Here is a 13,493-nt window from a genome sequence, read left to right as displayed (position 1 = left end):
CTGGGTTCTTAACCTGCTAAGCCGTAATGAGAACTATCTCTTAGTCTCCCTGTACTAACCGCTGTGCCCTCCTTCTTTGGTGGTTTGTTTCCCCTGATGTTTGTCCCTTTCACCTCTTTCCCTTCCACCCCCACCTCCCCTGCTTCTCTGCTGCCTCTCTCCTGAGCCTCCTGACCTGGCTGGCTATCAGCCATCCCTGTTTCACAGATTCTGTGAGCAGATGCTTTGGGTACCAAGAGTCTCCCCTATATCTTCCACTAGGGAAGGGCATTCATTTTGTTTATAGGAAGTGTTTTTTGAGAAGTAACTGAAACACAGGTGACCATCCAAATAAACGACTGCCATGGCTGGAGACTATGTACATCTGCCAACCCAAACTTGAGTATAATTTGTAGAAAGAATGGAAAACATCCCTGCTTGATAAGCCTTCATGACCAGATGTCTAGAAAAGGTCAGCCGACTGGACCAGGATTCTCAGTGCATAAATTCCTAGTGTAGCCAAGGAAAGTATATACTGCTTAGTCATTGCTACCAGGGTGAGACCTCTGTAAGCAGGCCAAGGCAAGGACTGCTTCCCTAGATCAGAACTGAGGTTAGAAGACTAGAGGAGAGGCCAGTGTGACTTCATGACCTTTGTGCTTTGGCTCTGGACAAAGACACAAGTACACTGTGCCTTCTCCCTGCCCTCGCCAGGGGAAATATTTGTTCTGAAACAGCCATGTCTTCCAGCAAGGTACTGCTTACCTACATGCAGACTGAAAATTCTATCAATGACCTAAAAAAGAAAGAAGAAAGGAAGAAAGAAAAGAAAACAAATCTGAATTTGAAAACATACTTAGTTTTGTCAAGTATTACTCCATGCTTGAAAATGACTCACAGTATTTTATTTTTCATTCTTGTTTCCATTTTACTTCTAATAAAAGGCACAAATCCTGTTTTTTTTCCACAAACCAAAAGTACAGTGATACTTTCACTGAATAAGGTTTTTCTTTGGTTTTTTTTTTGTTTTTTTTTTTGGTTTTTTTTTGGTTTTTTTTTTTTGCTTTTTAGGGCCACACCTGCAGCATATGGAAGTTCTAAGGTTAGGGGTCCTATTGGAGCTACAGCTGCTGGCCTACACCACAGCTACAGCAGCTTGGGATCCAAGCCGTGTCTGCAACCTACACCACATCCCATGGGAATGCCAGATCCTTGACTCACTGAGTGAGGCCAGGGATCAAACCTGCAACCTCATGGTTCCTAGTTGGATACATTTCCGCTGAGCCATGACAGGAGCTCCCTGGACAACTATTAACATAAAAAGCAGCTCAGAGAGCTTAGGATAAATTGAAACCATACATTTTATAAACGAAAATATTTGTTCGTTTATCTTCTTAAAGACAAAAATCTTTTTATCAGGGTGGTTCTTTTTCAATATTTATTCCTCATTTTTATTATTTTAAATGAATTATATAGCCCTTACTATTAACTTAGCCATTTTGGGAAAATGTGTTCCAAGCTTGTCAGCTCTTATATAAAATGGCCATTCTTATATAAAATAGCCATTTCATATGTCATGTTGTGATGTATTAATTCAGAGATTTTATAAAGCATAGATATATTCTAGTATGTCAGATAGAAAACTTTCATCTTGGTTCCCAAACACTTGTAGAATGAAGCTCATCAAAGCCACAATCTGAAGATAAAATACTAATTTTATTCTTATGGATTATTCAAATCTAAATGTAGGTTAAGAAATGGTATTTTTCACTTAAAATAAAATCCATGAGGGAATAGCTTCTTAAGTTCTGCTTGGTTATACATATTTTTTTCTTTTTCTCCTCCTTCAAATTCCACAGGTCCTCAACTGGCTTCTCTTGTTATTAAAAATAGGTCAAGTTCAGCTGCTCTGGTTCTTGATTACGTATTTAATTATTTATTTATTTACTTAGCTATCTTTTTTTTAGGGCCATGCCTGAAGCATATGGAAGTTCTCAGGCTAGGGGTCAAATTGGAGCTACATCTGCCCACCTGTACCACAGACACAGCAACACTGATTCAAGTGACATCTGTGACCTACACGACAACTTGCAGTGACTCTGAAGGCTAGGGATCAAACCTGCATCCTCATGGATACTAGTCGGGTTCTTACCCCACCGAGCCACAACAGGAACTCAATTTTTTTTTTTTTTTAATATCTAACCAGGAGTTCCCATGATGGCTCAGTGGAAACAAATCTAACTAGTATCTATGAGGATGCAGGTTCGATCCCTGACCTCACTCAATGGGTTAAGTATCTGACGTTGCTGTGAGCTATGATATAGGCTCTAAATCTGTTGTTGCTGTGGCTGTGGCGTAGGCCAGAGGCTATAGCTTCAATTTGACCCCTAGCCTGGGAACCTCTATATGCCATGGGTATGGCCCTAAAAACACAAAAAAGAAAAAAAAAAAAAAGATATAACTATCTAACCAAAACTGAGAATTTTAATTCTATGTATTGCATAAAAATACTGATTCATTGTGTTCTAAATCAAAAGGTGTCATTTTTTTTCATAACCTTTCCCCAGAACAAGTTGCTTAATTCTGTCAGCCACCTCTGTTTATATGATTTAAGACAAATACACCGCCAAGGAACTGCCCCAAGTGTTATGTGGGCCCTTTAAAAGGACCCCACACAGAGTGAGTAAATAAGTGAGTAAATAAGTGGCCACACATACAGGATGAGGACACAGCTTACTCCCCAGGGACCCCTGCAAAGCTATGAAGCTGGAACCGGGCAGTCTGCCCAGGTGTAAAGAGACCCTTCTTCCTGCGGTTCCTAGGAGAGAGATCCATTCTCTGGTACATCTTTTATTCCCTCACACTGCTGATATCCCACTACAGCATCAGTCCCCCATCTTCCAAAGACCATCCCTCTGGGCACCGTCGGATGTTTAGAGCTCTCCCTGAGAAGGGGCATCTGTGCCTATTTTTCCTTACTTAAGTCAAAAGCACGTGCATTTCTAATGAATTCTCTGTAGACCTTGAATGCTCCCCTTGAAATAATGGAGGTCTCTAGGATTCAGATCAGTCAACCCAGCACAGATGACGGATCCAGAAGGTGGGTAGGAGGGCTCTCCAGGGTCAGTTCAGCCACACCAAAACCCTCCATCAACCAAGCATCTCTCCCCACCCCACCCCCACCCCATCATCACTGCCTGAGGGCCTCTGTCCTGGCTAGTCACAGCATCAGATGGAAATCTTGTTCCAGGTGACATAAAAGGCATCAGTTTCCACCATCTGCCTGAGACTCTTACCTGCCCCCCCTCCCCTGCCCCCAACGTGATCCTGAGAAACAGGCTTTCCCCTCCCCTCTTGGTACTCCAACTGACTTTGTTGGTTCATCTCCAGGGGTAGGACATCTGGTACTGAAGCTACAGAGAAGACATGGGATGTTCTTAGAAATAAGATTCTGTTCTACCAGAATGCCTATGAGCCCATGGAATTCCAAAGCTGCAAGTGAAAGTCACCTTCGCTAAAGACTCGCAGTGAGAGAGAAAGGGGCAAAGAATTATTATTTCCCTTTCTGAGCCCCAGGTAGGCCCACTAGAAATATATTGTTTTGCCCCGTTAGGCTTTACATCAGCCTAAAGTTTAACCCAATGGTCTGATATCCAGAGCAAATAACACCAAATCATTTCATTGTATGCAAAATAATCTTCCCCTCTGAGTTACTACATTTTCTCTTATTTTCGCAAATACTGAGGGATGGGAGGTGGGCCAGGTCAGAGCCACTCAGCTTGACAGAAGCACTTGGCTAAGATGGTTGAGAATCCATTTAATTTCATTTAGAATCATCTAAAGGGGTGTGTGGTTAGTTAATACTTATTTGAAGGCTTATTAATATTCTACTGCAATTTTTTTTTTTTTGAAAATGAGGCACATTCGTGGTGGTTTATCCATTATGGGATAGTGATTTTATTTTTCTGGTTATGCTGATTGAGGCATTTATGAGACATTAGCAAAATGATCAACATTTTTGAATCAACAAGTTTTTCTCTAATTTAGTTTTCCACTAATTAATTTTAAGATGCTGACAAACAGCTACAGTGAACATAATCTATTTGTGTATAAACAGCGTTTATTTTGACCAAGGGTCAGAAGACAGTGGTTCTAGCAGCTATGCCAGGAACACATTCCGTGGCCTTTAGCACATCAAGGGATCTTCTCCCTGCTGTTGGACTGGGAGGGGTGGTATCTGAGATGACTCCAGCTCTAACAGTCTGTGATTCAGTTCCTAGAAAGGTACTCATTTGCAGAATAGAGTGTCTACCATTTGCGTCCCTAGAGCAGACCTCCGCTCATATTCAAATCCCCCTCCCATTTCATCTCACATTGAAAAAGGGAATGTCAGTCAAAAGATGCAGAAAAGTCCAACGCCAACAGCCAACTCCCTATATCTGTCCCCAGTGCCTGGAGCCCATCCTCCCAATTTATGTCCCAAAGGGCTCTGAGGGGGGACGTACAGGATCAGTCTTCCCAGTGTCACAGCCACAGGGGCTAGCAGGCAAGGACTGGCCCTGCAAGCATGGCCCCAGGGGTTGGAGTAGAAAGCCTGGTGTCTCACCCACACATCCTATGGACAAAGGGTCCTTGAAACCAAATGGGGCTGAAAGCAGGGGATACACCCCTGCTTATCCCCATAAGACTAACCAGTCCCACCATGTACTGGCTGGATGACAATGAGCAAATAGATTAATTTTTCCATGGCTTAGTTTCTCACCAATAAAATGGGGAAAATTACCATCTTCTAAGGTGGTTATGAGGATTAAAAATAAAACAGTGTGCAGAAAATATTCAGAGCCTGGCACAGAGTAAACCTAGCACTGATTGTTATCATAACTACCGATCTCCCTAGAATAGCTCTGCAACCTGAAACAAACAAACAAACAAAAAAAAACCCACTTTGGTGTGGATTTTAAGTCTTCCTTCAAGAGTTGGCCAAGGGACACGTTCCAATGCATTTCTACAAGCAAAGGAAGTGGCCTGAGCACAAAACCAGGTGATAAGCATTCCGAAAAGAACCAGGTCCTTGGGTGTTAAAAGTTCAATGTTGCACAGTGAGGGACTTAATCCTACCTCCATTATCCAGGTAATTCAGAAGAGGCCAGGGCTCTGGCCTGTGAGGGTGTGGCCTTCCTGGTGAAGAGCTGCACCCCAGCCTGTTCCGAGGGATTCCCCAGATTCCAATCTGCTGCTTGGGGCTCTGAGGCTTGTGTGGGAAGGCAGGGAGCTCGCTGCTTCTGGGGTGTCCCTGATGGGAGCGACCCAACTCAGGATTCCTCCCGGAGCCCTGGCCAGTGGACGTCTCTTCAGTGCCCAAAAGATCTTGCCAAGCCTGGGGCCCAGGAAAGGGGACTGCATTGAGCTCTGCCTTCCCCCAGCTTCAGAGAGCCAGTGATATACAGCTGCAGGGCAACCGCAGAGACGCCTGCCTGTGCCCCTAAAAGCCTGCACGTAGGAGCTCGGAACAGGGAGGACCAGAAGGTTTTACAGGGCTCCAGACCCACGCAACCTCCACTTTCTTCTATGGAGCCAGGAGGAACGGGGAAGGCGCCACTTGGAGAGGGGCGTGCACCTCCTCAGAGAGAGAAGGGTTAAATGAGGTACCTCCAGACCTTTGACGGCCCAGTGTGTTCCCCACCAGTATATATGGAGCCCAGGGCTGCCCCTTCTTCGCTACAGCAGTCTCGGCCCCCTCCTGTAAACGTTCTTCCATTCCAGATTGCTTGGGTGCAGCAGGGGAAAGCACTTCGCCCTCCAGCATCCGCCAAAGGATCTGGAACAAGCAGAAGAATCTACCTGGGGGCCGAGGAGTGGACAGACCCACCTCTGCCCGGGCCCCAGGTCTGGGAGCCAGGCCTCCCCTCATCCGATGCCCACACCCCCCTGGCTCTGCATTTCGCTGCACACCCTACAGTTCTGTGCTCCGGAGCCTCCCGGGCGGCCTGGGGCTCCCCTACTCCCTGGCTCCGCCCAGGTGCCAGGTGGGGAGCGGCGAGGGGTGGGGGCGGAGGAGGGGGCTCCCACTGCAGCCTCCACCCGTACGTTGCCTTCCAACCGGTTGGGATCCGGGTCTACACGTCAGGCGCTGGGGACTACTCCCTACCCAGCACACCAGCCTTCCCCTCGAGTACCGGAATCCCCTTCCCACCCTGCGGCTGTGGAAACACCCCCAACTCCCGAGCGCCCGGCCCAGAAGGTGGGTGCCGGTCTGCCGACTCGGCTGCGGAGGTGGAAGGGTGTAGGAGCCGGCGCCGGAGGAACAAGGGGACTCTGGTTCTCTAGGAGCTAGAAAACGCTCCCCTGGTCCATGATCTGACCACTCAGTCACGGCCCAAGACGCCAGCGTACACAGAATCGGGAGGTTTGCTTCTCCTGGAGAGGAAGCTCGCCCCAGCCCAGCCACCCAGAAGCCTGCCTTCCCAAGTCCCCCCAGGGCCGGCATTCCAAGGCTCCGGTCTGCCCCCTCTGCGCTTCCCCAGGTGCCCAACCCCTCCCCCACCGGTATTTACACGCCCGGGCCAGCGCCCTCCAGACTCAAATTCCTTACCCTCCTGGTCTGAAGATGGCTCAGGGCCGGCCCCTCGCCCACTTTGGCGGAGCCTTTTGGTCTCCCCTCAATCAGATCTATCCCCGCCCTCAGTTTCCACCCCCACTCAACCAGCAACCTTTCCCTCCCCACACCACTTACTTCACCCACCCGGATCTGCACTTGCCTTCCCACGGCGCACAGCCGCAAGCCACTCCGAGGGTTTCATTGCCGAATTGGGGGTAGCATACGTAGGAATGGACAGACTCCCGCCGCGCTGGACAGAGCCCCAAGGGTGGGGGCAGGCTTCCCCCACGTCCCACCTATCCTATTTCACCATCTCGGCTCCTACCCAACCCCTACAGGCAGGATGAGCACTGCTGAGTCCCAAACCCTTGCCTCTCTAGCGAGAGCTGCAGGGAGTGAAAAGTCGACTGGCAAGAACACACAGAGATGTGTGGAGATGCCAATGGCAAGGTGGGGGGAAGACTGGGGGAAGGGCGCAAGCGAGAACTAGATGTGCAACTTGCACCGCACTGGGTGAGCACCGCGCAAGGAGGGGGCACAAAAGTTTGCAGACTATTGTACTGCAGCCAGCTGCACGCGAGCAAAGAGGGTCGACCCCCTCTCGCCAGGAGGGGTCTCTCCAAGGATCAGCGACAGGGAACCAGGGGGGTTGGACATGGCTCGGAAACGGGGTGAGAGTTCTCCTCTACCAGTGCCTGGAGGGATGGCCTAGGCACCGGGCAGAGGGGACTATACCGCGCTTTGCGAAAAGCAACAGGCGGCTGCACCTTACCTTGCGCCAGTCCCGGGCCGGGGTGGCTGCTCCATCCTCGTGGCGCAGGGAGGAGGCGGTGGGTGCGTCTGGCTGGCGGCGTGCGCGCGGCCAAACCTGCAGCGACCGCTATCCCTGCCCGACTGCCAGCCGGGCCGCCTGCTTCGGACCCGGCCGGCCAGGCGGGCTAGTTCTCCGGTCGCGGCGGCGGCGCTTGTGCGCCGCGGCTGGAGCGCGGGACGCCGGCGGTGCGTGGCTAAGCTGGCGTCCTCCCGTGCCTCCACCGAGAGAGGGTGCGGCCGCAAGCGGCCGTGCGAGGGACCGCTTGTCTCCCGCTGCTGCGGCGGCCGCCGCAGACCCTGCGCCGGGCCCAGGAGCCTCGCAGGAGGAGGAGACAAAGACCGGAGGGAGGCGAAGCGCTGCTTGCCCAGACGCGATCCGCTCAGTCGCTGGAGGGGAATCGCCTCCTAACCCGGGCTAGGGAGGAGGGAGGAGGGGCGAGGAGGCTGGGGACGGTAACAGCAGCCAGCAGGGACTGAACGTGACAGTCAGAGCCCTGCCACCGCGACGCGGGCGCTGCCCTCGCGCCTTCCCGGTGGGGGTCCGGGACGGAGAGAGCGGGCGGGGGGCTGAGCTATTTGCTGCAGGAGGAGGTGAGCTGGGGTGGGAGTGTTCGCTCCCCCCGCCGCCTCCGCCCTCCTTCCTCACACCCCCTTGCCTAGCTCCACTCTCAGATGCTCTGACCAGATTCTTTCTCCTGTTAAACTACTGAGATCAGAACTGAATTTAGCTGGCAGAAGAAGCACAGCGTGGAGATGGGTTGATTATCCTTTAATGGGGAAAAAGGCTGATGCATAAAATTCTTTCGACAAATGACTGCTTTCTGGATGCCAAGTATTGTACTAGCTGTTTTGCCAGAGGATGAACTAGGTGGGCTACCCCACCTCCACCACCAGGACTCCAAGATCAAATTCCAAAATCGTCCCCAGCAGTTCCTGAAGCCCAAAGTTTTGGGGTTGAGTCCTTGGCCCTGTTCGCTACCCCCAACCAGCCCAGTTTCCTTATAAAGAAAAAGGTGTTAGAAAATTCAATTTTTCTTTCCCCTTCCAGGGTTGACTTTGAATGTGTAGCCGAAATGGGGTCTTTGAAGAGAGTGTACGATCAAAGCAAATTATTGTTTTTAATAACGTTATTATTTCCTGATTTAAATTATTTTTCAGATTTGCACCCCCCCCAAAAAAAATAGGGCCAAAGGACCAGCCTTCCCAACATCTAGAAACCTCTTATTTTACAGCCCTCTTTCACCTTTATCCTCACCCTCACTCCTGGCAGAATTAATCTTTCCATTTTCTTTGCTGTTACTAATGTATTTGCCAATCAGTTGCAGAATTTACATATTTATAATTTTTCTGTAGATTTCAGTTGCATCCATCACCTGTGAGTATTACTTTGGGGGGAGGCGGAGGGTTCATCTAGCGATGTTGTTTTGTATATAATAGGTGTGATTCTCAAGGAAAACTTAACCAGTAGAAGGTCACTTTCTCCTTCAAACATAGCTAAATCATGGTGTCTTTAGAAGGGGATTCCATTCCTGCTGTATAGCACAGGGACGTATATCCAATCACTTGTGATAGAACATGATAGAAGATAATATGAGAAAAAGACTGGGTCTTTTATATGTATGACTGAGTCACTTTGTCGTACAGCAGAAATTGACAGAATATTGTAAATCAATTATAATAAAAAATACAAACTAAAGAACAACAACAATAAGAAATAAAGGGACTCTATAAGAGTATGGGAGGAAGAGTACAGGGAAAAAAAAAGTGAAATTCACAGGCTCTATGACCTAGAAATGGAAAGCTATTTCATTCATTTTAGTTTCTAAACAATCTTCTTCTCCCACTGACCACACTACCTCTCTCTGCTGAATTCTTAAAGGCACAGAAAACCAAGCTGGTGCACAACTGCATTGAGCAAGAGGTATGTACTCTGCCGTCAATACCTAGAACAAACCCATTCCAGGTAGAGAAAATCTTTATCATCTCATGACCTGTATCAAGTATGTTGAAAGCCTGCCAAAATTTCCTCATTTCCAATGAGGATCTCTTATGCCGGATGCATTTTAGAACTGTCTGAGCAGTATTTCACTGCTGTGAGTTTGTGCTTTGTAGTTTGGTGGATGCGTTTTGTGGTTTAGGGATATTTTAAATCCTCCTTTGTTTTCTCTCCTCACTTTCTATGAATTATAGAACAGATACCCTAGATCGGGGATGCACGCTGAAAAAGTTCCATATTGCATAAGAAAATTAGAGAAAAAATGACTCCCGCGATATCTTTTATTTCTAAGATGATGCTGTGATTGGAAAGCTTGTAGTTGGAAGTTTTGCTTATTTATTTATTTTTTGGTTTTTGCTTTTTTAAAATGAGGTTGTGGTTGAATATGGATGGCAGGTATGTCATTTGGTATAATTTTTTTCTGAAGGGAAATTTGGGTGTTACTTTGAAAGCACACAGTGTTTGCAGCCCATTGTCCCAATGACTCTATTTTTGGAAATTTATCCTCAGGAAGTAATTCAGGATGGACCAGAAGATTTATCTACAAAGATATTTATTACTGTATTGTTTATAGTAGTAGAAAATTGAAAGCAACCAAAACCGCACTCAAATGTCTGACAAGAAATAATGAAATATTTTGAAAAATATAAATGGAATACTTCTCAGGCATTAAACTTTTGTTGTAAGTGTATAGGAGACTATTGTCAGGAGTGACGAGTATAGCACAATTTTAGCTGAAAAAATTCAGATGCAGGAGATGACATAAATTAAAACCTGGACTCGACAATCTCGGTTTGGAGCCAGGCATTTTGACTTGCTAGCTGGCATCTTGATCTCCAGTACCTGGTTGTATGAGTGAGTTGATATTATTTACCTCATAGTGTTGTGCTTTGAATGAAATAGTATCTGGAGTTCCCTGGTGGCCTAGTGGTTAAGGATCTGGCATTGTCACTGCTGTGGCTCAGTTCATTGCTGTGAGGTGAGTTCAGTTCCTGGCCCAAGAATTTCCATGTGCTATAGGCCCAGCCAAATATAAAACTTAAAAAAAAAAAAGAAATAGTATTTGTGAATAACTTAGTATAGTGCCTAGGGTATAGTAAAATCTCAATGTTTTGGCAATCATTAAGTATTTAAAGATGAGTTTAAGGTATAATACTTTTTTGCTATATATATGTATATATATGTGTGTATATATATGTATTTAGACACATGTCTAGAGTAATATGCATTCCAGTATTAACAGGGATAAACAATGTTTAATCCCCGTTTCTACTTGGACTATGGGTTTCTTTTTAAAAATTTATGTAGTAATCAAAAGCAGTGGCATTAGTTTTCTTTTAATTATAACAGAAAATTTCTAATCATCAACACAGGAAATCTCTAGAGTGTGAAGCTTTCTGCTCTAGTTGATTCACAGAATCAAGAAGACTTGCTGACTACTGGTGTTGCCCATGCTATAAAAAGGATAAATGACAGGGCATGGGGTTTGTCACCTTCCATGTAAACTTGGATTTGTTTTGTAGCAACCAGGAGTCAAGTCCAGCTCAGCAAAATATGGTGGTTAATATGAAGAGCTGATTGGTTGCTACCCCTGACTTGTCTTGAAAGCCAATAAACAAGAGGAAAGAGGTGGCATCAGAGGCTATGTTTGTAACTTTTCATTAGTGAATTAGAGAAAAAAGCCTGGTAGTGTAGGGCCAGAAGGGTCTATGGCCTTCACAGTTACAGTAAGTGGCCCCTCTGGTCAGAGGTAGAGCTTCTGTAAAATTTGTCTGTGCATATGACAAATGTGACAGAAATCTAAAAGCAAAACATCATTTACGGGTGTTTTCAGTTTAATTTTTTTTAGAAATCGGGGTCAATTGTTTTAAAATCAATAGGTTTCAGTAATTTTGCATGTAAAGGAAATCCCTTGAATTTTGAATTGTAGTCTTCCTTTGAAACTCTCAGCAGAAGTGGAAATGCATTTCTCTGAGCTTTTGAGTTGAATTTCTGATATCTGAATCGTTGGGGTGTCTAATGAATGAATGGGATTAAGGCAAAAAGATGTTACTGTCATCAATTCTTTGTGGAAGGTATTCCAGTTAAGTATTCTTAATGGCAAACACCTTTGAACTTCTTGGCTTAAAATCACCATCTTTTATTATCCTGATTCTGGAATCTGGACACGGCTCAGGGAGGAAGTCTCCCTTCTGGCCCTGGTGTTAGCTCAGGGCCACTGAACTCAGAACTGAAAGTTTTGCTTCCCAAACAGCTCATGCCTGGCATGGTGTGCCAAGCTCCTGGCATTCATCTGGAGCTGAAGGCCAGGCCCTCACTTTCTCACCACCTTGACCTCTCCATGTGTGTCTCTTCACAGTTCCTCATAGACTTCCTCACTTCATGGCTCATGGCAGTTTGCCCACCAAGATTGCATTTCCCGGATAAAAAAACCTGGACTGTGAAGTGTGGCCCATTACACAGACAATCCAGTCTTCATACAATATTATGAATTTTAATCCAGAACTCACCTGGCAAAGAAAACTATTGAACCAGCTTATCATTTGAACACTTGAATGATTTCAGCAAATGGATAGATTTTTCTCCCATTTAATGAGGTTATTTCATTAAGAATTGGAGGAATACCTAGGAATGATGTAAATCAGCTCAGCCACTATGGCAAATGGTATGACGGTTCCTCAAGAAAATTTAAAATAGAATTACCATAGGACCCAGCAATCCCAATTATGGGTATTTATTTGAAGAAATAAAATCTCTGTCTTGAAAAGACATCTATACCATTCATTGCAACATTGTTTACAAAACCAAGAGATGTAAACAACCTAAGTGTCCATCAACAGATGAATGGATAAAGAAAATGTAGACTATAAATGTATAATGGAATATTATTCAGCTATGAAAAAAAGAAGGAAATCCTGCCATTTTTGACAACTTAGATAGACCCTGAGGGTATTACCCTAAGTAAAATAAGTCAGACAGAGAAAGACAAACACTGTATGAGCTCAGGCACATGTAGAATTTAAAAAAAACAAAAACACCAACACCACCAAGAACAAACACATTCATACAGAGAACAGATTAGTGGTTGCCAGAGGAAGGGTTTGGTCAGGTGGGAGAAATGAGCTTGTTAGTGGTTTAACGAAACTAATAATTTTAAGACTAGCCATTTAAATGAATTGAGATTATTATTATGTTTTTAATGATGGCTTCTCATAGTGAAAGACCAAGTTTTTAGCCATGGTTTTCTTGATTCTCTGCAATTTGAGTCTCTTCCCAGCCTTATCTCATACCTTATCTTATAGCCTCCTCTAGCTTCTTATGTGTTTCCATCCTATCTGGGCCTTTTGATTTGTATTAGAGCTTGCTGTTGACAAGTTCACCTCTCCTACTAGACTGTAGGTTCCTTGAGAACAAAGACTATGTCAATCAGTTTATGCCCCCACAACCCTCAGGCCAGAGCCATGCATGATGTGGATGCTTGCTACATACTTATTATAGCAGCTCTGAAACCTGGAGAAGTGAACCTCTTCAACACCCCTTGCCTTTCCAACTCCATCATTCTATCTCCAGAATGGCAATACTGCTTGTGAGCTACTCCATGAGGGAGCTAATGAATTCTCCGAAACTGGAAAATGTTTTCAAGTTCCACCGTATTTTGGAAGCACTCAAGAACATTAATATGTGCAACAGAGACTTGATTGTTACTTCCCTGACACATAAATGGTGAATAATCCCTTTTTAATGTGTTTGTTTTGAACACACTAGACAAATTTGCCGGAAGTAACGCATCGTTAGCTCATTTCTACTGATGGACACCTTGTGTGGACTGAATAAGATGTGGCCTCTTCTAGCCTTTGTTCACTTCTCCGGTTTTCAGAGCTGCTATTTATACATGCTTCTTGCCATCAAGGTGACCATGATGTAAGAATTAGCCTTCTGGGGCTTCTAGATCCGGACAGGTAGTGTGGACCCCTAGAGGATTCTAGGAGTGCCCTCTTAGGCCCCCAGCCATAGAATTCCTGTGTGAGATGTCATGTAACTACAAAAATGAATGTCCCAACAGAGAAGCCCTGTCCTAGGCTGGAAGTCTCTGAATTTTGGCCAAGA

At 45.7% G+C, this 13,493-nt stretch overlaps 1 protein-coding gene across 1 annotated transcript; it reads left to right on the top strand.

The window, feature by feature from the left end:
• Nucleotides 1-984: 984 nt before the first annotated feature.
• LOC146397225 (uncharacterized) lies at nt 985-10,443 on the top strand. Its single transcript, XM_084987279.1, has 2 exons — nt 985-1,984; nt 2,371-10,443. The coding sequence occupies exon 2, from the start codon at nt 5,620-5,622 to the stop codon at nt 6,304-6,306; it is 687 nt and encodes a 228-aa protein (XP_084843405.1). The 5' UTR covers nt 985-1,984; nt 2,371-5,619; the 3' UTR covers nt 6,307-10,443.
• The last annotated feature ends 3,050 nt before the right edge of the window (nt 10,444-13,493 follow it).

This window comes from Sus scrofa, chromosome 13, assembly GCF_054392235.1.
Source record: "Sus scrofa isolate SSC_HxYL_T2T_F1_AM1 chromosome 13, Sscrofa_HxYL_maternal_Yorkshire_Landrace_v2.0, whole genome shotgun sequence".
NCBI lineage: Eukaryota > Metazoa > Chordata > Mammalia > Artiodactyla > Suidae > Sus > Sus scrofa.
The sequence above is the reverse complement of the archived record's forward strand: the minus strand, read 5'-3'. Positions and strand labels throughout refer to the sequence as shown.

Bases quoted from the DNA above. Each gene is read 5' to 3' on its own strand.
- LOC146397225 (XM_084987279.1), top strand. From the start codon at position 5,620: ATGAGGTACCTCCAGACCTTTGACGGCCCAGTGTGTTCCCCACCAGTA.